General features: G+C 40.1%; 1 protein-coding gene across 5 annotated transcripts in view; it reads left to right on the top strand.

Annotated features, from left to right (window-relative positions):
- Positions 1-1,917: 1,917 nt before the first annotated feature.
- Positions 1,918-27,479, top strand: part of RABGEF1 (RAB guanine nucleotide exchange factor 1) — a 66,644-nt gene continuing 41,082 nt past the window's right edge. For 3 of the 5 annotated variants that reach the window (XM_045786127.2, XM_045786129.2, XM_045786128.2), the window contains exons 1-3: positions 1,918-2,014; positions 21,323-21,511; positions 24,198-24,364. In XM_045786127.2, the coding sequence (XP_045642083.2) occupies positions 21,333-21,511; positions 24,198-24,364 (346 nt within the window). In that variant the 5' untranslated portion in view covers positions 1,918-2,014; positions 21,323-21,332. Of the gene's footprint in view, positions 2,015-2,185; positions 3,362-21,322; positions 21,512-24,197; positions 24,365-27,479 lie in introns of those variants that run through there. The other 2 variants (XM_045786126.2, XM_087868397.1) reach the window with 2 other exon arrangements.

Here is a 27,479-nt window from a genome sequence, read left to right as displayed (position 1 = left end):
CCTCCCCCTAATTCACTCTGCTACAGCTACATAGTTGGAGGTGTCAAGAGGGCTCTCACACTTATTCCCTGTTCCTAGAACACCTGCCCAAATATTTGCATACCAGCATAGCCAGCTCCCTTGCCCTTTGTTCAAATTACTTTCTCAGCCAGGGCTTTCCCCTCTACCCTAAAACTGTAGACTTTTAGATTGCACTTTCTATTCCTCTTCCTTTTTTTATTCATAACAATTATCACCATCTCATGTATTACTGTAAATAACTTGTTTATTGGCTCCTCTACCTCTCCTCTAGAATGTAAGCTTCTCAGTAAAGGTACTTTGTTTTATACTCTCTGGTGTCCTCAGCCTAGCATGTGGTAGGTTTAGGGGAGGGAAAAGAATGTTACCTCTAGGGGCGCCTGGGTGGCTCAGTTGTTAAGCGTCTGCCTTCGGCCCAGGGCATGATCCCACGGTCCTGGATGGAGCCCGCATCAGGCTCCCTGCTCCAGTGGGAGCCTACTTCTTCCTCTCCCACTCCCCCTGCTTGCGTTCCCTCTCTTGCTAGCTGTCTCTCTCCCTGTCAAATAAATAAATAAAATCTAAAAAAAAAAAAAAAAAAAAGAATGTTACCTCTACTCTTCTGAACTCTTGGCTGAGAAGTAGAAGATTAACACGAGAAAAACAAATAGAAATTTATTAACACATATACCTCATACATACATTAGAGATACCCAAGGAAAAGACTTAGAATGCCAATTTATATACCATCTTCGGGTAGACAAAAGAAAGGTGTGTGTTGGCGTTGGGTGGGTGGCTGAAGGACCAGTTACGGGACGTGACCGGGGAAAGAAAAGTAAACAAGCTTAAGGTTTGCTATGCAGATTTAAGTTAGTGTTTTCCCCATTGATAAAGAGTGTCTCGTGATTTAGTAATCCTCTTCTAGGTACAGAGACGGAGACACCTTTAGGAATGGAGATTTCCTTTAAAAATGTACATTTCCCTTCCAAAAGGGCATTCTAGTTTTTCAGAGCTTCTCTGTGTCTACTCTGCCACAGAGGTATGTTTCGAGGTGGCATGTTCTGCTATCCCTCTGCATTTAGGAAGGATTTGAGGAATGAATCAATCTCCATTTTGCAAATAATGAAAAAAGACTGAGACATTAGGCAACTTGTCCAAGATCACAGAGGCAGCATTTAGCAAAGATGGGATTCCAATCCAGGTCTACCTACCAGATACAGTATAGTTGTGTTTTGTTTTTCTCTGTTGTGCTGCAATTTATGCCACAGATGGCATCCAGGATACAGAAGCAGCTGCTGTTTCCAACATTCCTGAAATGGGAATCACGAGAACTGGATTCCACTTGTGACTCGACCATTAATACTGGCTAACAATTATTTAATTCCGTGGGCCTCAATTATGCTTAGCTGTAAAAACGGCTCTTGGATCAACCACAAAGCTCTTTAAGGTCCTTTAATTCGAAAACTAAGAATCTTGACATCCGTGAAGGGATAGGGTTCATTGGTTTTTTTCAAGCGGCCTCATTCCCTACGGGCTGGCAACCGTCTACTGGCCCATGGATGCCTCTCCCCAGCCTTTGCAGCCTCCGCCTTCCTTTTCACGCTGCTACAGCGGCCGAGGACTGGCTGGCACCGCAGGAAGCAGGCACGGAAAAAGAGCCCACTGGCTTCTCCGCCGGCTCCTGAAAGCCGCAGGTCAGCACCGTACGGCTAGCCTCGAGGCCGCCCCCTCCACCTAGACCTCCGCACCGCGAGTGTTGTCATTCACCCTCGCTTCGGCCTCGCTCCACCCAGAGCAGATTCCGAGGGGAACCCGCAGCAACTTCCTCCCTCCGCGCGGCTAGGGCCCCGGAAGTGACGTCTGTGCGTGCGTGACGGGCGCTCGCGGCGCCGGGGGCGGGGCGTGAGGGAGGGAGGGAGGGCCGGCAAGAGGGCGGGTTGTGGACTGGCGGAGCGGGGACCCACTCGAGAGACCCGCGGAGAGCGGCGGTCCCGACGCCCGTGGAGCCGCAGACCAGGTACGGAGCAAACGGACACGGGCCGAGGCTGGCGTGACTCTCGACTCCTGGCGGCTGGGCGGCGGCGCCGTCCGGGCGGGGGTTGCTGGGTCATTCGCCCGTGCCGTCTACCCGGCCGGGGCCGTTTCGCTTCGGTGCCACCAGCCGCCGTCGGTCCCAACCCCGGGCCCCGCGGCGCGGCCCTGACCGGCCCCAGGCAGTCGCCGGCCGCCTTAATCCCGTCGTGCTCAGCCTGCCGGTTTCAGGCGCTCGTCGCCAAGTTCTGCACGGCCCGGCCCAACTCCGACGGACAGGCGCTTGTCATTTCCTGGCCCCCTCCTGCCACCCGTCCACCCCTCGTAGGATGGCTTCCCTCTGGCCGGCTTCCTCTTCACTGTCCAGCCCTCGGAGTCTGAGGGGACACCTGTGGTGGCGGCCAGTCGGCTCGTGCCCCGGGCCGCTCGAGGGTCCGTGGGGATTGACGGCTCAGACCCAGATCGCACCCCCGCCTTGGCCGGGGCGCGGGGACTTCACGACCCGCGTCGGTCTTAGGGAGGGAAAGGTCCCGGAGCAGGGAGGGTGCAGTATTTCGTGGTGCGGGGAGTTGTCCTAACTTTCGCCCGGTGGTTGAGGGGGAAGTTGTGGGCCTGGGTTTAGGAGCAGAAGTCCCTGCTTCCGAACTGTCTTGCAGGAGAGCAGAGGTGATGCCCATCACGGAAGTTTAGTCAGAGGGAGGGAGGCACTTAGCTGCTTCAGAGAGTAGGTCACAGGCATCTGGTGGTGCCTCAGCGCCCGTGACCAAGCCCTGTGGTTGGGAAATAATGTCCGTGGGCTCGTTGGCCCTTGAGATTAGACGTGAAAGTTTGTCAGGACAAGTTTACAGCATCACTAGGGGAGTAGTTTTTTGGATGAGAAGATTTTTGGGTGTTTTGGGTTTTTGTTGTTGTTGTTGTTTTGAAATTAAATAATGGTTGTACTTTTTTTTCTTGTAAACCTGAAACTGCTTTTTTAAAATATGTTCATTAAAATAGTTGTAACGGGAAAGCTTGCCAGTCCGGTAAAATTGGATTATATTGTTAATCCATTCAGTGATAAATAACATTAACTTTTAAGAGTTACTGGTTCTTACGCGGAAGATAAAGACGTGTGCAGGATTTAAAATGTCACTTCACTGACCTTCCAAGCAATCATGTTTCTTCTCTCCAGAAGTTAGAGAGGGACAATGAAGATACTTTCAACACAGCGTCGAAAATAGAGCTAAAATAGAGCCCTGAGGAGAGACACTGCAGGGTATGGAGGGTGAAGAAAGATACCAGGGAATACTTTATGGAAGTGTCTGGAAGAATGAATAACTTTGAAACTAACAAGGTAGGATCGGAATGTGGAGGTGGGCTGAGTAACAGGAGACTAGGCCAGTCACAAACTCCTGGGAGGTGGTTTTTGAAAAGTAAAGTGCAGGGCAGAGATGCAGGAGCTTGGGCTTTTATCTGATGATGGCAAAACCAAAGAAGGGCCTCTGCATGATTAAAAGGGAATTTTATGTAGATCTTAAACACCGGCTGCTGTTTTGCTGAGGAAGACTGTGTGTGCCCATTGTAGAGCTTGATTATGTGCTCATTAAATGTTTGAATTGAGTTGTATGCCCATTTACTAGTTGTTTCATTGTGTAAAAAGTGTTTGACCCTGCTAATTTGTAAGCTTCTATAAACAGGAATTCTTTTATCTGTTTGCATTCTCAATCCAAGTTGGGCATTCACAAGTGTTCCATGACTACTTGTTAACTTGATGAGAATTCATTGATTTCTGATGTTGGTTTTCAGTGGGAAAACAAAACAAAACTCCATCAGTATATTTAATATCTACGTATAGAAGAACTAAGATCTTGTTTCATTCACTTGTGTCAGTCATTGGCTAGAGGAATAGAATTTCAATCTTGATTATGAGTTTAATTTTTGGCACATGTGTTTTTATTGGTTGCAGAGTAAACATCTGTAGCAGAAATGACTCATCCCTAAAATGTGGAAGATACTTTTGTAACACACCTGTCTATTCTGTGACTCAGAATAGAAATACTATCGTGGCTTCTTAACCCATAAAGTTATCACACCAGAAACAAGAGTTTCGCAGTAGAAGTCAAAACGTTTTGAAAATCTTATTAAATGCTTATTTCTTTTATAAAGCACTGTAGAGACATTATATATGTTTCATATGACTGGAATGCCTGGAAATAATTCAGAGTATTGTTGAATAAACGCTTAGGAGAAACAACAGTGGACTTACCTTCATCCTACTTGGTATTATATAACTTACATTTTGTTTGATATTTGGATAAAGCTCTGAAAATGCTTGAAGAAAAAGCTGTACTTTTATTATGCTGCTTTCAAGTTAGATTGTGAGATTCCTGTGTTTGATGAAGTCCCTGGCAGTGGGGTAGAAATTGTAATTTTTATTGTACTAGTAGAACAGCTTTTCATAATCTGGTAGCATAGCTACTTGTTTATGGTCACCAGGAGGGTGAAGAACTGTAATTATAATCCATTAATTAGATAAATATGTAGTTAAAAGTCCTAAGTTATGATCAGAGTATGAGTTCATGAATGGGTTAGATTGTACACACAAAGATTCTTAAGCTTTTTGTTTTCCTCAAATGACAGCAGGGAGATGCCGATATCCCTGAAGCAGGAATGTAGCAAGAGCCTTTGGGTCTCTAAATTCTGTGTTGTTTCACCTTAAGGTGTGGGTGGCAGCATCCTCGATGCTAGGCACAGGCTAGCTCAGGAGATGTACAGAAATCTTATGAATCATTTTTTAAGCTAGTCTCTTCAGTTCCCATTCGGAATAAATAATTGTAATTGCACTGATGGTGATTTGGCCTGTATTTTAAAATTAAAAATGAGTTTTGGGGGATTTTTATATGGGATATATTTATAATTTTCTGTGTGCTCCAAAGTTAAAAATACATAATGAAAGTTTTATTTTTGTAGTTCCTGTTGTTAGACTTTCCTAATTTTAGACACAATATTTGGAAAAGCACTTTCTTTTTTCTTTGGGAGCACAGAAAAGATAATGCCTTTACAAGTTGAACTCATAAAATGCTTATTAATGGAAGAAAATATCTTACTGTGTTATAATGTTTTTTAAGTGGAGGATGTCATTTACTTATGTCACATCTAGTTCCAGAAAGGATTCACAGTGGCTCACAAAGATGTGGCATGTTATTGAGAACATACAAAATAAGGGGGTGATGAATTTAGCGCTGAGAGACAAAAATTAAGATGAAAACACATCTGTAAGCTCCTCGTTAAGACGGAATGAGATCTGTACACGAAGTACTTAGATTGAAGTCTTAAATATTTGTTAGAGGGCCACGAATTTGACTGCTTTTTATTAGCCAGTTCAGAGCGAAATACAATCAGTTGCATAGTTCAGTGACCCTAAGATAAAAGACCATTTTCTCTTTTGGATTCCGAGACTCCTTGTATTGACAAACTCCTCAACTACATCGTTAAGTAAATAACAGCGTGCATCTCAAAGGACTGTGTTGTGTTTTACTTTTTTAGTTCAAAGTCTTCTTTGCCTCATTGTGTAGGTTGATGACAGAACATCAAAACGTAAATTCAGTAAAAGCAGTTCTGGTGCTAGCAAAATAATGTGATCTAAGTACTTAGATTTCTACACTAATTTAAGGATCTGTTCTAGATTATCTAGATAAGTAGATGGGGATTGTACATTCGTCAGGTTACCTTCCATAAATATTTTCTCAGTGGAGCTTTTTGTTATAGATTTATCAGCAGTGAGGTTTGGGTTTGTACTTCCTGACAAGTTCCTCGAGTACATCTATTTTTTATGTTGTTGTTTTATATTGTTTAATCACAGGCCCATATTTTTGGCAGGCATGCTTTATTTTCATGAGGATTGTGAAAATGGAGGAGTCTGACAAGGATGAGTACTTAAATGAAAGTCACCTCACCTCCATGTAGAGATGGGTTTAGGGAAGACCAAACAATAGACCCAACATTGATTTCCAGAAGTGGCTTCGGGCTGTTAGCTGCAGCACAGTGGATGTTGGCTTGAAAAGTCCAGGCATATAATTTATTTTTTTAAGATGGGAACAAATCCATTCATCTTAGATGGAGAGGCTAGAAAATGAATATATTTTTATTTTGCTCAAGCTAAAAAGCTGCCTGTTTAAGTAATAATAGTTCAGATTTATCAAGTGCTAGCATGGACCAGTGAGTAGTAAGTCCTTCACATGTGTGATCTCAATGTTGTCCTTTCCCCTCACCCTCTTTTGAGATAAAAGAAATGTGGTTCAGAGTAGTAACTTGTTTTAGGTCATACAAGAGGTGATGGAGATTTGAACTCTGGTAGTCTGACCGAATCAGTGGTCTGCATCTAACCATGACTTTATAATAGCTGCAGCGGACTAGACTGTGAGCTCACAAGGTGAGACCAGACATAGACAGTTGATAGAGGTAAGCACGTTGGCAAGTATTGGAATCCACCATTACGAAAGGGCCTTGAACAGGTTGGGATCTTCCTGTCCAGATAATGGTCAGGAAGCTACAACTTTAAGGCATTTGGCCATAGTCTGTAAAGCTGGAGGAGGGGGGAGTCTTCTGAGCGTTCATCAGGATTGGTAAAGTGGGGATATTATTTCATGTGTTTGCATTTAAAATGCATATATTTTTTTCTATTTGCTCTAAATTTGTCTTGAGAGCAGGAAAGCCACAATAATATTTATAAAGATAGTGCACCATTCTAGAAAAAAAGGGTGATATTCATATTTTAGAGTAAACTTTAGCCCTTGATCTCACTGCTGTTTTTTTTGGTGTTTTTTTAAGATCGTATTTATTTATTTGACAGAGAGCACAAGCAGGGGGAGCAGCCAAGGGAGAGGGAGAAGCAGATTCCCTGCTGAGCAGGGAGCCTGATGCAGGGCGGGATCCTAGGACTCTGGGATCATGACCTGAGCCCAAGGCAGACACTTAACCGACTGAGCCACCCAGGTGCCCCAACACTGCTGTGATTTGGGATGAATTTAGGTTATACTTTTGTCGTAATGCCATTGCAAGGTGTCTGTGTTCTTAAATCTCATTCTGTTTCATTAGGAATTGCACTGCACTAAAGTTGTACAGATAAGTAAACCATTATTTATTGTGCATTTTCGTGGGCAGCTATTTCAGGTAATTCCAAATTATTTTTTTGAAGTATTATAATATAGATCCTACAGTATATTGTAAATTGTGACCTAGCTTATGAAACTGCAGAATAGAGAACATCCTTATTCATCTTTAATCAGTAAACAATAGGTGGAACTGTTTGTTGCCTAAATGTAGTTATGTAACTTAGTGGTTCCTTAATTGCATTTCCATAGAGCTTTTGACATTGTTTTTTAAACATGTTCCTGAAAAATGACTTGGGCTAGTGACCACAGTTCTGAATAGGATATTACAAGAAGAATGCAAATAAAAAATGTGAAAACAAAAAACCAAACTGTAGGCTGATGAAATAAAATGTCTAAAATCCATTGTAATTAGTGTCTTAGGAATTAATATGCTTGGCTTCTACTTAGCAAGTTGGATTATATCTTTATTTGTATAAATTAATTAGCCATTGCAGTTGTAGTGTGGTAAGTGTGTAGATTTTATTTGTCTAGAGTTTCAAATGTTGTATAGTCGTGGGTGGACGCATCTTAAGTATCGTTTATGAGGAATAATCAGATGGCAAAGTGTTTTTATACCCTTATGCCAGCTGCTCAGTATGTAAGTTCTTTGAATATCAACTGTATGTAAGCACTGCTTTCTCCCAAGAGCCGACTTTTGTTCTTGGACCTATTTAGGAACAAATTGCAGACACTTTTTGTCATTGTTGTTACCCACAAGAGGTGATAGGCTATTTCTTTCGGGAAGAACATTTCAATCCCTATATGGACCACCAAGAAAGAAAGAAAGAAAGAGAGAAAGAGAGAAAGAAAGAGAGAAAGAAAGAGAGAAAGAAAGAAAAGAAAAAGAAAAGAACTTTTGCTTTTTTAGTACTCTGGTTTAGTAATTGAATAAGTAAACTAGAAAATAAAAATCTCAATTTACTTCTTCTTTTATTTAAAATAGTGCTTGAGAAATAAGCTGAGATTCTTTTGAAGTTTAAAGTTCTTAGATTCTAACAGAAAAACTGATGAGGAGGTTGGATTTTAGGCCCAACCAGTTCCAGCTCCAAACACAACCACTAATGGCTATGATGGTGAGTCTGCCATTTAGGTAATCTCTGTAATGCAGAGATGTCAGTTTCATTCTTCAGTCAAAGCTTGAGCTATATGTGGAGAGGAAGAATCTAAGTACTTTTTGAAAGTCTTGTTTTTTTTCTCTTTCTGGGGGTTTAATTTCAGGAAATCTAGTTTTTATAGTTAGGAATTCTAGTGACTTTATCAAACTGCCCAGTCTTGTAAACACTGTATTACCCCAGAATATCTTCTGATCTTTTTTTTTTAATTAAAAGAATTTATTTATTTGACAGAGACAGCGAGAGAGGCAACACAAGCAGGGGGAATGGAAGGGGGAGAAGCAGGCTTCCGCTAAGCAGGGAGCGCAACACAGGGCTTGATCCCAGGACGCTGGGATCATGACCTGAGCCAAAGACATATCGTTAACGGCTGAGCCACTCAGGTGCCCCTCTTCTTATCTTTATTAGGTTTGTTTCCGTTGTCTGAAATGGTCTTATCTTTTTTGTGTGTGATGAAAAGAATTATTAACTATTTTGTATAAGCATTTCAGAAGTCACATAAGATATGTGTGAGTTGTACTGTATTGCAAAGAAGTCTGCTTTATGTTATTGTATAGTTCTACCCTTTGAGCTGCCATAGATTTTCTAAATAGAATTGGTTGTAGCCAGTGCTTTGCATTGGCCATCAAAGGCCATTCCTAAAAGTGTTCTTCTTAGCTCCCAGTGATTACTAATTTCTACCTACGTGGCTCACATTAGAATTTTCTTGGTGGATTCACATTGTTATCCTTTAATCATTGGTAGTGCTTTTTGCCTTAAAGTCTACTTTGTATGGTATCACTATAGCGTTACTAACTTTTCTTTTGGTAAATGTTGCATGGTATATCTTTTTCCATCCCTGTATTTTCAATATTTTTGTCCTAGAGAGCATCATGATGTTGAATTTAGGTTTTTTTCTTTATATATTTTAGTTTTTAAATTAGAATATTTAGTCCATTTTCATGTAATGAGATTGTCAGTTGGTGTTAGATCTACCATCTTTTGATAAGTTTTCTTTTTTGACTCACGAGTTTTGTTCCTTTTTCCTTTTTTTCTTGCCTTCTCTTGGATTATTATTCAGTTATTATTTAATATTTTCCCTCTAGTAATTGCTTATTTACACATTCTCTTACTATTCTTTTTGTGATTATTACTAGCAATTATAACATACACTCTTGACTTGCTGCCGTCTGATACAAAATATAACTTTTATCACTTCTCCAGTAATGCTGGAACTTCAGTTACTAACTCAGTTTGTCTTTTTCCTGCCTTGTTGCATTACTGTTTTACTCATTTACTTCTGCCTATTATTTTAAGACCGTAAGAAATTATTGTTTTTTGTAATCAGTATTGATGTGTATTTTCTTACATATTTACCATCTCCGTTACTTTTTGACCCTTCCTGTATTTCTGTGTTTCTCTTTGGGATAGACTGATTTTTCTTGCCATTTGAAGAGTTCCCACTCCTATGTTTTCTAATACAAGTGGGCCCATAATGAATTCTTTATAATTTTTTAAAAATTATTTTTAGAGAGGGAGTGCACATGAGTGGTGGGGGGAGTGTGGAGAGGGGAAGAGGGAGATAGAGAATCCCAAACAGGCTCAGTGTGGAACCTGACACTGGGCTTGATCTCACGACCCTGAGATCATGACCTGAGCTGAAATCTAGAGTCAGACACTTAACTGACTGAGCCACCCAGGTGCCCCTATTCTGCCTTTATTTTTAAAGAGAATAGTTGTTAAGCACCACATTCTAGGTGGGCATTTTTTTTCCAGCACTTTGAAGAGGTCATTCTCTTGTCTTCCGGTTTTTATGATTTGTTTTGAAAATTTAGCTGTTAGTTTTGTTGTTGCACCTATGAAAGTAATGTGCTTCTTTTCCACTAGCTACTTTGAAAAGTTTTTCTTTGGGGCGCCTGGGTGGCACAGCGGTTAAGCGTCTGCCTTCAGCTCAGGGCGTGATCCCGGCGTTATGGGATCGAGCCCCACATCAGGCTCCTCTGCTGGGAGCCTGCCTTCTTCCTCTCCCACTCCCCTGCTGTGTTCCCTCTCTCGCTGGCTGTCTCTATCTCTGTCAAATAAATAAATTAAATCTTAAAAAAAAAAAAAAAGAAAAGTTTCTCTTTGTTTTGATTATCACCAGTTAAGTATGCTATATCTGTGTGTGTTTTCTGGTCTGAGGTTCACAGAATTTCTTGGATTTGTGGGTTGTCTTTTTATCAGTATTGAAAATTTCATTAATATTGGTTCTTATTCTTTCCTCTTCTTTTGAGGGACTCCAGTTACATACTCCATAGACTTTTCCACAGTGTCCCTGGTTCTCTTTACACTTTTTTTTTTTTCCTCTGTGTTTCCTTCTGCTTCAGTGTGGATGTATTTTATTGACTTAGGTTCCAGTTTCTGATCCTCTCTTCTGCTAGGTCTGGTCTGCTGTTGAATCTACCCTTTGAATTCTTAATTTTAGTTATTCTTTTCAGATCTAGCATTTCAGTTCAATTCTTATAGATTACAATTCTCAGTTAAAATTCTTCATTTAAAAAATATGTTCTTTCCCTTTTCTCACCTACTTTTTATTTTTCACCCTTTTTAAAAATAGGGAATCTTTTAAAATAGGGAATTTAAACAACTGTCATTTAAAAGTTTCTGTTAACTTCATTCTCTGGATCATCTGAGCATCTCTTTCTATTGTCTGTTTTTTCTTTTTGGTTTTTAATTATGTAAATGCTGGGTGTTTTGAGTAAAACGAAGCCCCAGATGATACTCTTCTTTGTCAGAGAGGAAATCTCTCCTCCCTTTTGAGTAGTGGCTTATCACCTAGTCCTATTAGGGACTGAGCTAATGATTGAGGTTGTGTTGCGGGGTTGATAAGGCTGTTTCCCTCTGGTTTACCTTTCCCACATCAAGTAGTCATCCAGGGCTTCCAACTGATAGTGTAGTGAATTCACCAGGGGTCTCTTCCGCTGGTGGCTTCTATACTGTAATCTTTGTTTCTTGAGAATAGTGAGATTACTGAAAATTCCACTTTTTAAAAAATGATTTTATTTATTTATTTGAGAGAGAGAGAGAGAGCATGTGCGCACACGCACAAGCAGTGGTAGAGAGGGAGAAGCAGACTCCTTGCTGAGCAGGAAGCCTGACCCACTGGTGCTCTATCCCAGGACCCTGGGCTCATGACCTGAGCCAAAGTCTTAACCGACTGAGCCACCCAGGCACCCCCTACTTTTTTTTTTTTTAAGATTTTATTTTTAAGTAATCTCTACACCCAACATGGGGGTTGAACTTAACAACCCCGAGATCAAGAGTCGTATGCTCCACCGACTGAGCCTGACAGGGGCCCCTGAAAATTCTGCTCGAGGTTTTCAGAGGTTTTCAGTTTTGTTTTGAAGCCCTCTCTTTACGGCTGCAAAATTTGGTAAATGTCGTCAGGGGAAAACCAGCCTTGTGTTAAACCCAGCTCTTTTTAACTCTCTTTGACTGGGGTTTTGGCTCCTTGAGTCTTGCCTTTCCTCTTTTCCAATAACTCTTGTGGTTCTTCTGCCTAAAGTAAGTCTGGATTCTCAGCCTTTTGCCCCAGAATCAGCAAATACACTTAGGACAAAGTGACTGCAGAATGTCACTTTATTCTCTACAGTTTCTCTCTTTTTCCAGAATCCAGAGGTGTCTAGATTGCTTCAGATTTTCTGATGCCTTTAAATATTGATTTTAAAAATGTATCTAAAAATGTATCTATTGATTCTAAAAATGTATCAGTCCTTGTTCTCAGCAGGAGTGTTGGTCTGCCACAGACTACTCCATTGTATTTAGAAAAAAAAAGTCTCCTACCAGTAATGAAGTCATGAGAAGAAATTAATCTTTTAATAATTGTTGTGCTTACTTTATAGCTGTGGTTCTCAAAAGAGTAGTCCATAGCCACATCATCTGGGAACTTGTTAGGAATGTAGATTCTCAGGCCCTGCCCCTGACCTCCTGAATCAGAAACTCCGGGTTGGGACCCAATACTCTGTGCTTTAACAAGTCCCCCACATGATGCTGATGCATGCTAAAATTTGAGAACAACTGCTTCATAAGTGAGTCGCTTTGCTCTTTAAATTTCTACTTCTACCTTCATTGAGCCCTGGTGAGTGGATATGGGGAAAAAATTAAAGAAAATGGTCTGCATAGGTACTTTGTTAGTCTTCTGAATAATTTAATAAATTTAGGAAATGTGTATTGATTACTCTGTTCCTAACACTGTGCTATGTTTCTGTGGACATGGACTGGACATGTAAGCAAGCTTTTATAATAGAATATATATTACAGTAGCTGTGTTTATAAACTGCTGTTTGAACAGGGTGGAATTCGAAGGTGGAGTAACAGGAGGGTTTTTTAGGCTTGATCATAAATAAGATGACCATGTAATTTATTATGCAGAGCAGGTCATTTTTGAGAATCAAAGGGGTGCCTTTATGCTAGGATAGCAGACATAAGCTGGGACTGTTCTCGTAAACTGGGATATGTGATTACCTAGGTTATAAAGAGCAAGTGATGCTATGAACCCACAGTTCTGTGTTAACTTGTGGAAAACTTATTTCTTTCAATTATTTGTTTACAGTTACAGTTTACAGTTCTTACTGGCTGGTTTTTATAGTTTCCTAGGGATGCTCTATAAACAAATTAGCACAACCTGAGGGGCTTAAAGCAATACAGATTTATTGTTTCATAGTTCTGGAGGCTAGAAATCTGCAATCAAGGTGTCAGCAGGGCCACGTTCTCTCTCAAGGCTGTAGGGAAGATGATTCCTGGCTGTCCTTGTCGTTCCTTGGCTTGCAGCCACATTCTGATTTCCACCTCTGGGGCCCACATGGCCTCTGTATCTTTATATCTCTGTGTCTCTCAGGGCCTTTGTATAAGGACACCAGTTACTGGATTTAGGGCCCACCCTACTCCAGTATGACCTCATTCTGTAATTACATCTGCTTAGAGCTTATTTCCACACCAGGTTTTATTCATAGTATTGAGTTCAGCCTGTCTTTTGAGGGGCCACAGTTCAACCCACAACAGATGGTATGGTTTTTATTGTATTCTATTTTAAGATTTTGTTTATTTATTTGAGAGAGAGAGAGATCATGAGTGGGGGAGAAGGGCAGGGGGAGAGGGAGAAGTAGACTCCATGCTGAGCAGGGAGTCCAATGTGGGGCTCGATCCCAGGACCCCAGGAGCATGACCTGAGCCAAAGACAGATGTTTAACCAATGCAGGCGCCCAGAGATGATATGGTTTTAGCAACTTTTGAAAGTTTCTGCAGTTTAATTGGATTACATTTTTATTACACACAAAATACTTCTCAGAGGCTTAAAACTTATACAAATATGTATTTCATTGAGCCATCTAACAAATCTGAATAAATACATTTTCAATTCAGGCAATGCTTTTTGTATTTCTCATATCTCACAGATGTGTGTGTGTGTGTGTGTGTATCACTTTGCCCAGCCACAGCTGGGTGAGACTAAGGCTGAAATGGCTGCAGCAAAGCTAAAACTAAGGTGTAACTTTGAGAAAAAACAAAGCTGTTAATGGTTGAAACCACATTATGTACTGCCGTTTGTTGCTAGTTTAAGTGGAGTTGAGAGAGATAATATTTGGTCATTTACTTACCGAATAAACGGACCAGTTGGGGAATTGGCTGCTTCCGTGGAAGAGAGGATAGAGCATGGTAGGGAATAGACCAAGAGCAGGCAGTTTATTTTGCGTGCAAGTTTGAGTTGTTGGCCTGGGAAATGGCATGCTCAGATAGGAGTCATAATTTTACTTATCTGGAGAGGGTGCAACTTAATACAATGGAAGATTGTTGTCAAGAACTCATTCTGTAAGAATGCTGCTCTGCTCGCTCTGCTCATTCCAGCAGCATAAACTCTACATTATATTCCAGGGGTTTGATTACCAAGTGGAATTATTTGGGCAGGCTAGTGTTTGGATACTTTGTTTTGTTATATTTAACATTGGAACTCTGCCACTGATTCTCAGTGTGATTTTTTTTAAAAGATTTATTTATTCATTTGAGAGAGAGAGAGCATGAGTGCAGACGGGGGAGGGGCAGAGGGAGATGGAGAGAGAATCTCAAGCAGGCTCCCTGCTGAGCCTGAGGTGGGGCTCGATCTCAGGACCCTGAGATCATGACCTGAGTGGAAATCAAGAGTCTGATGCTCTACCAGCTGAGCCATCCAGGCGCCCCTCAGTGTGATGTTTACATTCATTTTGCAAGCAATGTATTTAATGATACAAAAGTCCGTGAAATTTGGATACAGATTTTAATTACTGTCTTTGATTAAAACGATGGGGTCTTCATAATATAAAGTCAAGGACTAAAAGATAACATAAAAAGAGCACCTATGAAAAGAAAAAGAGATTATTTGTCAGCTATGCTTCAACTAAGAAAAGAGGACATAGAAAAATAAGCAAAGAACATGAATAGTTAAATTCTTCAAAGAACATATGTGCATGGCCAGTGAATATGTATTAAAGATGGTTAATTTTAAGGAAATGCATATTAAAACAATAAATAATATTTTTCGCCTTTCAGATTCGTGAAATAAAAATTAATGATGCAGTGTTTGAGTTTGTGAAAGTAGATTCTCTCATACACTCTAGGTAGGACTGTAGTTGGATACAACCATTTTGTGAAGCCAGTTTGGTAGTATATATCAAAATTTAAAATGCACAACCCTTTGACATTTAGTTTCTGCTTCTAGGAAGCTATTCCCATTTTGTGATTGGTCTACTCATATCATTCTGCATATCAGAATGATATTTACAATAAATTTTTATTTACTAATAAAAAGAAATTTACAATTTCTTTTTATTAGTATAATTTCTAAATATGATAAACTACTTCATTGTCCTATTAGAGTGTTTGCCTTTCTTTTTCTAAGTGGGCCTTTTAAAAAGTAGAAGTTTCAATTCATATATTTAAATCTGTTTCTTGTTAAATTTTTCCTTCAGTTTTTAAGCTTAAGTAGCCCTCAGAACTTTTAAAAGTTTCATAAGTACTTAACTTTAGTTCTTTGTATTTTTCCACATGTCTTTTAAACATTTTAACTCTTTAAGATACCTGTAATTAATTTGGGGGGGTACCAGATTGCTGACCAGTTACTCCAGCATTGCTTATTGAAAATTCTCCCTTTCTTCTCCTCCCACTACTAAGAAGTTGTTTTATGTATTATGTTATCATTCATTTTGGAGTCAGCTTGTTCAGTATCAGTTTGCCAGTTCTGTTGCTAAGTTCACCCTATTTGAACAAGTTGGTTTAAAAAAATTAAAATTCAGGGACGCCTCACTGGCTCAGTTGGTTGGGCATGTGCCTTCCGCTCGGGTCGTGATCCCTGGGATCCTGGGATAGAGTCCCACGTCAGGCTCCTTCCTCGGCAGAGAGTCTGCTTCTCCCTCTGCCTGTGCTCTCGCTTTCTCTCTCTGACAAATAAATAAATAAAATCTTTTTTTTTTTTTTAAAGATTTTATTTATTTTTTGGACAGAGAGAGACACAGCGAGAGACCACCAGCAGGGGGAGTGGGAGAGGGAGAAGCAGGCTTCTCCCTGAGCAGGGAGCCTGATGCGTGGCTCCATCCCAGGACCCCGGGATCATGACCTGAGCCAAAGGCAGATGCTTAACTACTGAGCCACCCAGGCGCCCCTAAATAAAATATTTTTTAAAAATTTATTTAAAAATTAAAATTCAATAACTTGGGGCGCCTGGGTGGCACAGCGGTTAAGCGTCTGCCTTCGGCTCAGGGCGTGATCCCGGCGTTCTGGGATCGAGCCCCACATCAGGCTCCTCCGCTATGAGCCTGCTTCTTCCTCTCCCACTCCCCCTGCTTGTGTTCCCTCTCTCGCTGGCTGTCTCTATCTCTGTCAAATAAATAAATAAAATCTTTAAAAAAAATAAATAAATAAAATTCAATAACTTAATTTAGAAAACTAAAAAAATCTTGCCTATTTATTGCTGAGAAAATATGGAAAACTTTTGTCAAGTTCCAAAAAGGTCTTTGTAATTTTATTGTCATTTATTGAAATTTTTGAAATATTTGCCATTTATGTATTTAATTTTATCAATAAAAATTGGCATGTCTTACTTTACCAGCTATTTCAGCCTTCTTTATATCTCAATATTTATTGTAAACCATATGATTTTCCTATTACAATATTTCCTAGGTGGTTTTACATTTTGATACTATTGTGAATGAGACCTCTTTTTATATTTTCTATCTTGTTATTGGTAGGCTATTTTAAGAGTTCCATAGATTTCATGTATACATATTTAGCTTGTTTCACATAAACATAAATTCTTTTTATGTAATTTTAAAATTATTTCTTCATTGTTCATAGTGTTTTAATTTCTTCTTTTGGGCCTTCTAGATAAATAGTTAGATCTCCCGTACTACACAGCAAGCACTGTAAGGACTGAAACTTTACTTTTACTTTTAGAAAGTACCTGTCAGATAGTGTATATCAGTGTATAACTATTTGCTAAATAAATGAGTGGTAAGTAGAGAAAGCACTGCAAGAATATAGTGACTGTCTTTGGGTGATGTTTTTATTTTCTTTCTACTTTATTTTCTACTTGTCTATGTATCTCAGGTTTTTTAGAGTAAGCATCTTATATTTCTTTAAGTGGAGAAAAGCAAATTTAAGGAAAAAACTTACCTGTAAGTTTTATTTCTAAACTGAGGACATTTTATCATTTTAGTAGAGTTAATTGGATGTATCCTATAAATTGCAGCCTTGAGGAATGATCTATGAGGACATGACGTTGAACCCAAGAATAGGAAGCAGGATTCTCATGAGGAAGATAGTGGGAAGCTGTGCAAATCCACAAAATTTTTTGGTTTTGCTTATTTTATGAGATGAATCTGGTTTACATGAAGTCTTGAGGAAGAACACACCTAACTCCAGATTTTGTACTCATCTGGCCTTTTTTTTTTTTTAAGATTTATTTATTTATTTTAGAGGGTGCCGGCGGGGGGCGGGGAGATGGAGAAGAACAGAGGGAGAGAATGTTTCAAGCAGACTCCCCGCTGAGTGGGGCTCGATTCCCACCACCCTTAAGATCATGACCTCAGCCAAAACCAAGAGTCAGACACTTAGGCGACTGAACCACCCAGGCGCCCCTCCTCTCGTCCTTTCTTTAGAGTACCTCAACCCAGATTGACTCCTAGCTCTGGAGCAGAATTCACAGGGTTCTCGACTGTCTCAGCAATAGAGATAATTTTTACTCTGCCTTCCCTAATGTGAGTGGGTCAATTGAATTATGCATTCTGTATGCTCAGGTTGTTCAATAAAAGCCTATTTTTATTGCACTGATGTGCCCCTCTGACCTTCCTCCTGTGTGCAGTAGCTTGCCTCTGGATTATGGCTTTACTGGCTGGGGATAGGTCTTTTTGGGCAGGATAGACAGAACTGAGTCTCAGGCAGTTGATCCTCCTGCGTTTTTCCCTAACTGAAGAGGATATGCTGCTTATATAGCTCCGATGTCTAGTCTAGGTGTGTTGAACGTACCTGCTTTGCCCCCCTGACACAGAGCTGTCATCACCACTACATAGCCTTTCAGATCATGGCATGTGCTTTTGGAGATTCACTTGCTCTCTTTGTTTTCCATGTTTAGAAATAATCTGAGTGATACTGTCGGACACACATTGGTTCAATCATAAGTGTTAATTTTTTTAAGTGGAATTTTTAATAACTCTCTAATTTGACATTACAGATTAACAGAAAATTGCAAAGATACTACAGAGAGATCCTGTATGCTCTACTGGGTTTGTCCCAATGGCTACATTTTACATTAGTATAACATCAGAACCAAGAAATTGACTTCTGTGCTGTGTGCATGTATAGCAGTTCTGTGTCGTTTTATCATGTATGTAGGTTCCTGTAACCACCACCATAGTCAAGATACAGAACTATTCTGGTACCACTAAGATCTCCCTCATGCCACCCCTTTATAATCATACCCTATGTTGGTAATCCCCAAGACAGTCCCCAGGTTTGGTAATTTGATAGGACTCATAGGACTCCTATACTCCTGGGTATGTTTTATACGTAGCGAAAGGATACAAAGCAGGATCAATAAAGGAAAATGGTGCATTGAGCAGAGTTTGGAGGACACCAGGCATGAGCTTCCAAGAGTCTTCTCCCAGTGGAGTTACACAGGGTGTGTTTAATCCTCCGGTAACAAATTGTAGCAACATAAGTGAGGTGTTTTCTGTTGGGGAAACTCACTTAAGCCTTGAATTCCAGGATTTCTATTGAAGGTTTGGTCAGACAGGCACAACTACCTTCATGATTGACCACAGTTAATGCAACTGCAGACCCCCAGAAAGAGAGCAGGTGTTCACCACGTGTCACACTATTTGTACGAATTCTCTAAACAAGTTGGTATAATGTGGCTTGAAGCTCCAAGCATCAAAACACGAGGACACTCCTGAGACCTCCATTCCCAGAAGCTGACCAAGAGCCAGTCACATAATAAGGAGGCCCTTCTGAGAATGTGCATGATTTTTTAAGCAATTTATCCTGCTTGGTTAACTCTTTCCCTACCCTCCCTTGGTAGACATGGATGGGATAGAGAGAAATAATGCTGAGCCTGTGTGGACGTGAGGGTTGGGGAGGTTGGGGAGGCACTGCTTTAGATAGAGTGGCCAGGGAAGGCCTTTCTGGAAGTGTGACATGAAAGCTGTGGCCTTTATGATGAGAAAGTAGTCACCATGTGAACAGCAGGGCGCGCAGCATTCTAGGCATTGGAACATAAGTGCAAAGGTCCCCAAAAAGACAAATGGAAAAGAGGCCTGTGTTATTTTCTGTTGTTGCCATAACATATTGCCACAAATTAAGCAGCTTGAAAGAATGCCCATTTATTATCCCAAAGTTCTGTAAGTCAGAACTCTTGGCTAGCTCAAGTTGGGTGCTCTGTTAAGGATCTCAAGAGGTCAAAATTAAGGAGTCAGCCAGCCTGGGCTCTTATCTAGAGGCTGTGGGGAAAATCTGCTTCCAGATACACTCATGCTGGCAGAATTGAGTTCCATGTGGTTATAGCACTGAGGTCTTCATTCCTTTGCTGGCTGTCCTCCAGGGGTCATTCTCAGCTTCTAGAAGCCACCCATATTCCTTGGCTTATAGTCTGTCCACCTTCAGAGCTGATAGTTCTTTGAATCTCTCTGACTTCCCATTCTGCCCTCCTTTTCTGATTTTTACAGGCATACCTTGTTTTATTGCACTTTGATTTATTGAGTTTCACAAATTCTGCATTTTTTAACATTGAAGCTTTGTAAGGCAACCCTGCATTGAACAAATCTGTTCGTGCCATTTTTCCAACAGCATTTGCTCACTTTGTGTTTCTGTGTCACAAGGTCTGGTAATTCTTGGAATATTTCAGATGTTTTCATTATTATTTGTTACGGTATCTGTGATCAGTGATTACAACTTGCTGAAAGCTCAGATGGCAATTTTTAGCAATAAAGTATTTTTAATTTAAGGTATGTACATTGTTGGGTTTTTTTTAGATATAATACTATTAAACACTTAATTGACTACATTGTAGTGTAAACCTAACGTTTACATGCACTGGGAAACCACAACATTTATTTGACTCGCTTTATTGTGACATTTGCTTTATTGTGGTGGTCTGGGGCCCAACCTACGATATCTCCAAGATATGCCTGTATTTTATTTGTTTCTTGGTTTAAGATTTGATTTATTTATTTTTGAGAGAGAGAGAGAGAGACAGAGCACAAGCAGGGGGAGGGGCAGAGGGAGAGGGAGAAGCAGACTCCCCCTGAGCTGGGAGCTCAACATGGGGTTCAGTGGATCTCATGGAGATCATGACCTGAGCCAAAGGCAGGCACTAATCATCTGAGCCACCTAAGTACCCCTATACCTGTATTTTAAAAACAACTTTATTGAGGTATATCATTTACATATCATAGAACTCAGCTGTTTAAAGGTCGAACAATTCAGTGGCAACCATCATGACAGCCAACTTTAGAATATTTTCATCATCTCGAAAAGATACCTCATACTCTTTAGCTATCTCCTTTATTCCCATTCTGTCCCCCTTAGTCCTAAGCAACTGCTAATTTGCTTCCTGTCTTTATAGATTTACCTGTTCTGGACCTTCATATTTAGGGGATCATATAATATGTGGTCTTTTATCACTGGCTTCTTTCACGTAGCATCACGTTTTCAGGGTTGATCTTGTGGCATGTATCAGTACTTAATTCCTTTTTATGACCAAGTAATACCCCATTGTGTGGATATACTGCAATTTGTTTATCCATTTATCGGTTGATGGACATTTGGGTTATTTCCACCTTTTGGCTATTGTGGCTAATGTTGTTATAAACATTTGTTATAGGGGCGCCTGGGTGGCTTAGTTGGCTAAACGTCTGCCTTCAGCTCAGGTCGTGATCCCAGGGTTCTGGGATCGAACCCCACATTGGTCTCCCTGTTTGGCAGGGAGTCTGCTTCTCCCTCTCCCTCTGTCCCACCTCCTCCGCCATCCTCGTGTTTGACTCACATTTGCCTGTTTTTCCTTTTGTTGCTTACACTACTTTTGGTGTCATATCCAAGAAATTGTTGCCAAATCCGATGTTATGAAGCTTCTTCCCTGTGTTTTCTTCTAGGAATTTTATAGTTTCATTGTTACATTTAGGTTTTTAATCCAGTATTAGTCCTTTCTTAAAGTGTTCTTTATAGTATTGAGAAGGAAATAAGAAGTGTTTTCTTTAGTATGACTGTGTCAGGACCGTCCGTCCCTCCCTTCCTTCCTTCTTTCCTTCCTTCCTTCCAGATTTTAAGTAATCCCTACATCCATCGTGGGGCTCAAACCCACAACCCCAAGATCAAGATCACATGCTCCACCAACCAAGCCAGCCAGGTACCCCAGGAACTTGTTATATTTAAACTCTTTTTCCCTCCCTCTCTGCCTTCCTTCCCTCCCTTATAGCGTGAAGATTATGGACTCACATTTTTGTTCTTAGTTTCTGTGCTGATGGAAGAATGATAGTGAATTCATTTGCAACATCACTTTCTTATTTACTTGATTAGCAGGAAGAAGATGAGCCTTAAGTCTGAACGCCGAGGAATTCATGTGGATCAGTCGGAGCTGCTGTGCAAGAAAGGATGTGGTTACTATGGCAACCCGGCTTGGCAGGGTTTCTGCTCCAAGTGCTGGAGGGAAGAGTACCACAAAGCAAGGCAGAAGCAGATTCAGGAGGATTGGGAACTGGCAGAGCGGTAAAAGGACTTAAATAGGGGTGCTTTAACTGCGATGTGATTGGATGTACAGTTCTGTCATGGTCAAAATCCATTTTTCTCTCCTGTTGTGAGCTATCCGCAAGTCAGCTTCATATTAAGAGAAATGAATTTTTTCGCCCTTTTCTTCTCAGTGATTTCTTCATTTTCGTCTTTGTCTTTTTTTTATAGTAATTTTTTATTATGTTACGTTAGTCACCATACAGTACATGCTTAGTTTTTGACGTAGTGTTCCATGAGTCACTGTTTGCGTATAACACCCAGTGCTCCATGCAATACGTGCCCTCCTTAATACCCATCACCGGCCTATCCCATTCCCCCACCCCCCTCCCCTCTGAAGCCCTCAGTTTGTTTCGTCTTTGTCTTTTAATTATTTTGTGTTTAGAGTGTGTTAGTCTGAGTTCTCTAGTATAGATAATAGGCTTCTTGGATTAGAAGAATGCAAATACACATACTTCATAGTGAATATGAGGTAATATCTATGATGTCCTGAGCACAGGGCTCGGCACATGGCACTCGTCAAGCATCATTTTCCTCATTATTGTAATATATCCAGCATGGCATTGGACATGGTGATAAACACAATAGTAGAAACTTGTTGATTTGTATACATGGCCCTTGCATTTTGGAAATTTAACTTTTTCTTAAAAATGGGGTTTGTTAGTGAAAGTAGTTATATTATCCAGAAATATGATTATGATAAAAACTAAAAGATGGAATGGCTCATGAGCATAGGGATGAATAAAATACCACGCATGATGTTAATCTTTTTTTTTTTTTTAAAGATTTTATTTATTTATTTGACAGAGAGAGAGACAGCCAGCGAGAGAGGGAACACAAGCAGGGGGAGTGGGAGAGGAAGAAGCAGGCTCCTAGCGGAGGAGCCTGATGTGGGGCTCGATCCCATAACGCCAGGATCACGCCCTGAGCGGAAGGGCAGACGCTTAACCGCTGTGCCACCCAGGCGCCCCCATGATGTTAATCTTTTGCCAAGATACCCTAGAAACAGTAAAACTTCTCCATAAAAGAAGGTCAGACTGAAGTCTGACAGCTTTTGCTAGTTTTTTTTTTTATATCATATAGCCGTATTTGTTGAGTGACCACTTTGCTAGCATTTGTGCTGAACTCGGATTGTAATGCATGCTCACTGCTTTCAGTAACTCTGTGGTCAAAGACAGAAAATGTAGACATAAAACATTAACTATTTCATCCGGTTTCCCACTGCACTGCTGATATTCTCAGTAGCTGATCTGTGTATTGAAGAAAGTGGAGGTCACTAGGCATGAATTCTTTTAGCTTTCTCCCCTCTCCACAGCAAAATGTACTAGTATCTTTATGTTAACTTCTGTTTTGTCTCAGAGAGAGGTGTGTCCCTCTCCACTCTCAGACTAACACTTCTACCTGTGATTTCCTTGCTGTTTCTTACTGCTTCCATTTGTGACCTTGCTTGAGATTTCCTACTGCGCTGTTTTTCAAATCTGAGCAAGCTTGAGGATCACCTGGAAAGCTTATAAAAAGAGGCATCACTGGACCTCACCTCAGAGTCTCTGACTTGGGTAGGGTGGGAGTGAGGTCTGAGAATTTGCATTTCTAACAAGTTCCCAGGTGGTGCTGCTGGGAATACCATATAGAGCCATTGTTCTATGGCCAGCCTTTGAGATTTATTATAAATACCTCAAATTCAGCTCATCCTAGGCCAAATTCATTGTTTTTATTTACTCTAATCCTCAATCCCAGCGTTTCCTCCTACCTACCCTTCTTCCTGGATCAATTAATGACATCACTGTTTTACTCAGTTGGCTAAAAAACATTGGAATCATTCTTAATTTCTCCTTTACCTCTCGCACTATCTTATAATTAATTGAGCAATAAGCAGAACTTGTTCCAGCTCAGAGAAGTCTTTTGAGTTTCACCCTTTCTTAGAAGTTTCCTGATCTTTATTTTCTCTCACTTAAATCTTTGTGTAATACATTCTTAGTTATTGCCCCTCAAGTTATCACCTACTACCTGCATTATTTTCCTAAAGCACAGATAATGGTAATTTATTGGATTGACAGTCCTTGGTTCCCCACCACACGGTGAAATCTAGGAGTATAATGGGCGTGGCAGTCAAGGTTTCTTACCATCAGTGACTTCGCTAAACTTAGTCCGCAAAAGAAACCACATGCCTTCACATTTGTAGTTCCCTCTTCCTGGAATGTCCACTCAGTGGAACCTTGTTCATCTCTTAAGACCAGCCTAAATGTCACCATTGTAAGACCTTGGACGTCTCTAGAGGATTAAATTGTTCTTCCCTACGTTTTCAGCTGTTGAGTTTTACTCTCTACGGTAGGAGCTATCACGTTATATGGTAGTTACTTACTTATCTCTTTCTCCTTTTCAGCCTTGAGTTTGTTAGTGGAAAGGACTAGAGTTTAGTTATTTTCTGTAACCTTAGTTACATTTCATTACAGTTGCTAAATGAATACGATCCGTGGAGAAGGTCCCTTTTGAAGTCTAGGATCGTGTAGGGATAGTTTCATATCAGACAACCTCTGACCTATTTGGTGTGTTTAGCCTCCAGTTCGAAAACTTGTAGATCCCCCTGCAATTCACTGAATAATAACTTCAGATGCAAGGAAAACTTAGAGGGTGTCTGGCTCATTCTTCATCTTCTCTCGAATTGCAGACTTCAGCGGGAGGAGGAAGAGGCCTTTGCCAGCAGTCAGAGCAGCCAAGGGGCCCAATCCCTCACATTTTCCAAGTTTGAAGAAAAGAAAACCAATGAGAAGACCCGCAAGGTTACCACAGTAAAGAAGTTCTTCAGTGCTTCATCCAGGGTTGGATCAAAAAAGGGTAATTTTCGGATTCTTTTTTTCCTCTGTGCTCATATGAGATACCGAGTAGATCCCCAGTGCATGTGGACTCTCCTTTTTAATTTCTGTAAGCATTCAGGGGATATCAACCCAGATTTGAAACTGAAATGGGGTTTAAGGGGCAGACAATATATAAAACCAAAAATCTGCTTTGGTTGGAGGACATTGTGTGTTGGAGAAGCTTGTTTTGTACTCTATAGGAGTAATAAAATTAAAATATGTCGTTTTGTTTATAAAATGTATTACCATCCAAATGTATGTCTTTTTGGGTGTTTTATTTTTTGTGCCTTCAATTTTTAGATTCTGGTTTATTCTCCTTTATATAATATCCTTACCGACTGTACCTTATCAGAAATGACTGTTTCTAGACTTAAAGTCACCTAAGAAAGAGGTTTTCTGAGTGCTTGAGAGACAGCTTGCATCTTGAAGAAACACATAAGAGAACATAGAGGAAAAGGCTTTTTTTGGGCTTTGGAGGGGTGAAAGTAACCCATAGTAGGTATTTTCTATTGCATGATTTGTATGTACAGTATCTTTTACATCTGCTCCTTAAAATGCTATATACCCAGTAAAAGGATTGTCACTAAAGTTAGGCACGTTCTACCAGTCAGCAGACAGCTAGATTAAGTGGCCTAGCTGGAAGTGAGAAAGAATGTCTATTGTTAGGGCTTAGTCTTTGAACCTTTATGTTGGTAATCAGTTATGCAGTAAATTTGAAATGGTGATGGAGGTAAGGCTGATGCTGTCAGAAGAGATGTTCTCTTGGACGAACTCCATTACCTGGGGTAATTGTCAGGGGTTTTTTTGGTTTTTGGTTTTTGGTTTTGGTCTGCGTGAAGGCAGGGAAATGAATAATAATATCACACCTTAAGATCTTTGCAGGTCCTTCAGATTTAATGGGTGTTGTTTTGTTTTATTAGAAGGAAAGCTTACTTATTACCTAAAACAGTATTTCTTTTTAATAAAAGCAAACCTTTTTTTTTTTTTTTTTTTTAAGATTTTACTTATTTATTTGTCAGAGAGAGGACAGTGTGCTCTTGCGCGTGTGCACACGTGCGTAAGCAGGGGAAGCGCGGCAGGCAGAGGGAGAAGCAGGCTCCCTGCTGAGCAAGGAGCCGGATGTGGGACTCATCCCAGGACCCTGGGATCATGACCTGAGCTGAAGGCAGACCCTTAACTAACTGAGCCACCCAGGCGTCCCAATAAAAACAAATCTTTAAATAATCTTTTCGTGTACATGATTAATTACGAGTTGTTTCTTGGTTGGCTGTCACTTGTGGCGGTTTTCTCTACTGTAATTAGAAAGGAAATAATTAGTACCTGTTAGAGATTAAATTAAGGATGAATTTGGCTCATGATTTATTTAGTAGGAGGTAGTGTAGCGTGGTGGTTAAGCATATAAGCTTTGGAGTCCCCTTGTTTGAATCTCAGTTCTGTGCTTTACTAGCTGTGTGACTTTGAGCAAGCTAATCTCTTTAAGCTCTGTCTATTCTGAGGGACAGTGATGCCTGCTGTAGGCATGTCTTAAGAATTAAAGGAGCTGATGCAATTAAGAGAGTTCAACACAGTACTTGACAAACATACTAAGTCTCCAATAAATGTTAGCTAGTTAAAAATACAAGTTGTTTTTCTGGTAGAATAAGCTCTGTTAGTAGGGAGCTCGAGGGTATTTAAAGCCATTCATTCCTGTTAAGCTTAAATTCTGTTTCTTGCTTTGGGAAAGTCTCATTAACCTTACGAAATTATGATACACAGTGAAATAGTAAAATATGGTGAAATATGAATTAGTAAAGTTATAAAACCATTGGCTCTAACTGCCTCTTTTTATAAGTGACAGTATGAAAGCCCATAAACATTAGGTAACTTACTCAAGGTCAAATAATATGTTGGTGTTTTAGAACTCAGGTCTCCTAACTCCTGGTTCCATTTTTTTCCACTATATCCCTTGACTCTAGTAAATATGGGTGTGTGTGCATATCTATATCTTTGTCTACATCTGTGGATAGATATTTGGTGAGGTTTCTGTTACTGAAGTGCATAATAGTCATGTACATTCTGTGACTATCCTTGGTACTTTTAAAAGATCGTACCCTGGGGCGCCTGGGTGGCTCAGTCGTTAAGCGTCTGCCTTCGGCTCAGGGCGTGATCCCCGAGTCGTGGGATCGAGCCCCACATCAGGCTCCTCCGCTGGGAGTTTGCTTCTTCCTCTCCCACTCCCCCTGCTTGTGTTCCCTCTCTCGCTGGCTGTCTCTCTCTCTGTCAAATAAGTAAATGAAATCTTTAAAATAAATAAATAAATAAATAAATAAATAAATAAATAAATAAATAAATAAATAATCGTACCCTAAGAATGTCTGTACAATGTGTATTATAGTATGAAACAAGATTTGTACTTTAAAACAATTCCAAGTTGTTTTTATTTTTGAACATTTTATTGGTATACTTCTTAGCTTCTTTTCTTTTCAAACGGTAGATTATTATTTTAGATTTTTAATCTTAGTGGGTTTCGGTTTATAGAAAGCATAGGGAGATAGAGACCTCAAAGTATTGAAAAAAATTGATATGTGTGTGTATTAGAAAAGATCCTATTTGATCTTTGCAGACTGCTTATGTAACTGCCAGATGAACTTTGCATTTCGGACTGATTATTTGGTCTTTGCCTGTGGATAAGGTTAGCCTATACTAAATGTGGTTTTAATTTATTGAGTCTCAACTAAAATAGGCCTTTTGTGTTCTGTATTCTCTGTTTTACTTCACTAATACATGATGCCTTTGCTCTTGATGTTTTTCTTCTGTCGGTGGCATGAAAGAAAGCTCTTAAACCAAGGCTGTTTGGTGGTAAACAGAAAATAAATATAGCCTTCTAAGGAGTTTGAAAAATATTTAATATCCTGTTAAGAGTTGGATGCCCTTCAGGGAAGGTTAATGGAATACCTTGATTAAAGACTCAGAGTTTACTTATAGTTTTTAAATTTCCAAAGTAAGGTTGAGTGAGCTATTACAGCTTACAGAGTAAGTCATAGTTGATTGGCCAAGTTGAAATACTTGCTCATACATTTTGAAAGTCCCTTTTCTTTTTAGAGCTCAAGTAGACT

The sequence above is a fragment of the Ursus americanus genome, chromosome 2 (genome assembly GCF_024610735.1).
Source record: "Ursus americanus isolate L20-20 chromosome 2, mUrsAme1.1.p, whole genome shotgun sequence".
Taxonomy (NCBI): domain Eukaryota; kingdom Metazoa; phylum Chordata; class Mammalia; order Carnivora; family Ursidae; genus Ursus; species Ursus americanus.
The sequence above is the reverse complement of the archived record's forward strand: the minus strand, read 5'-3'. Positions and strand labels throughout refer to the sequence as shown.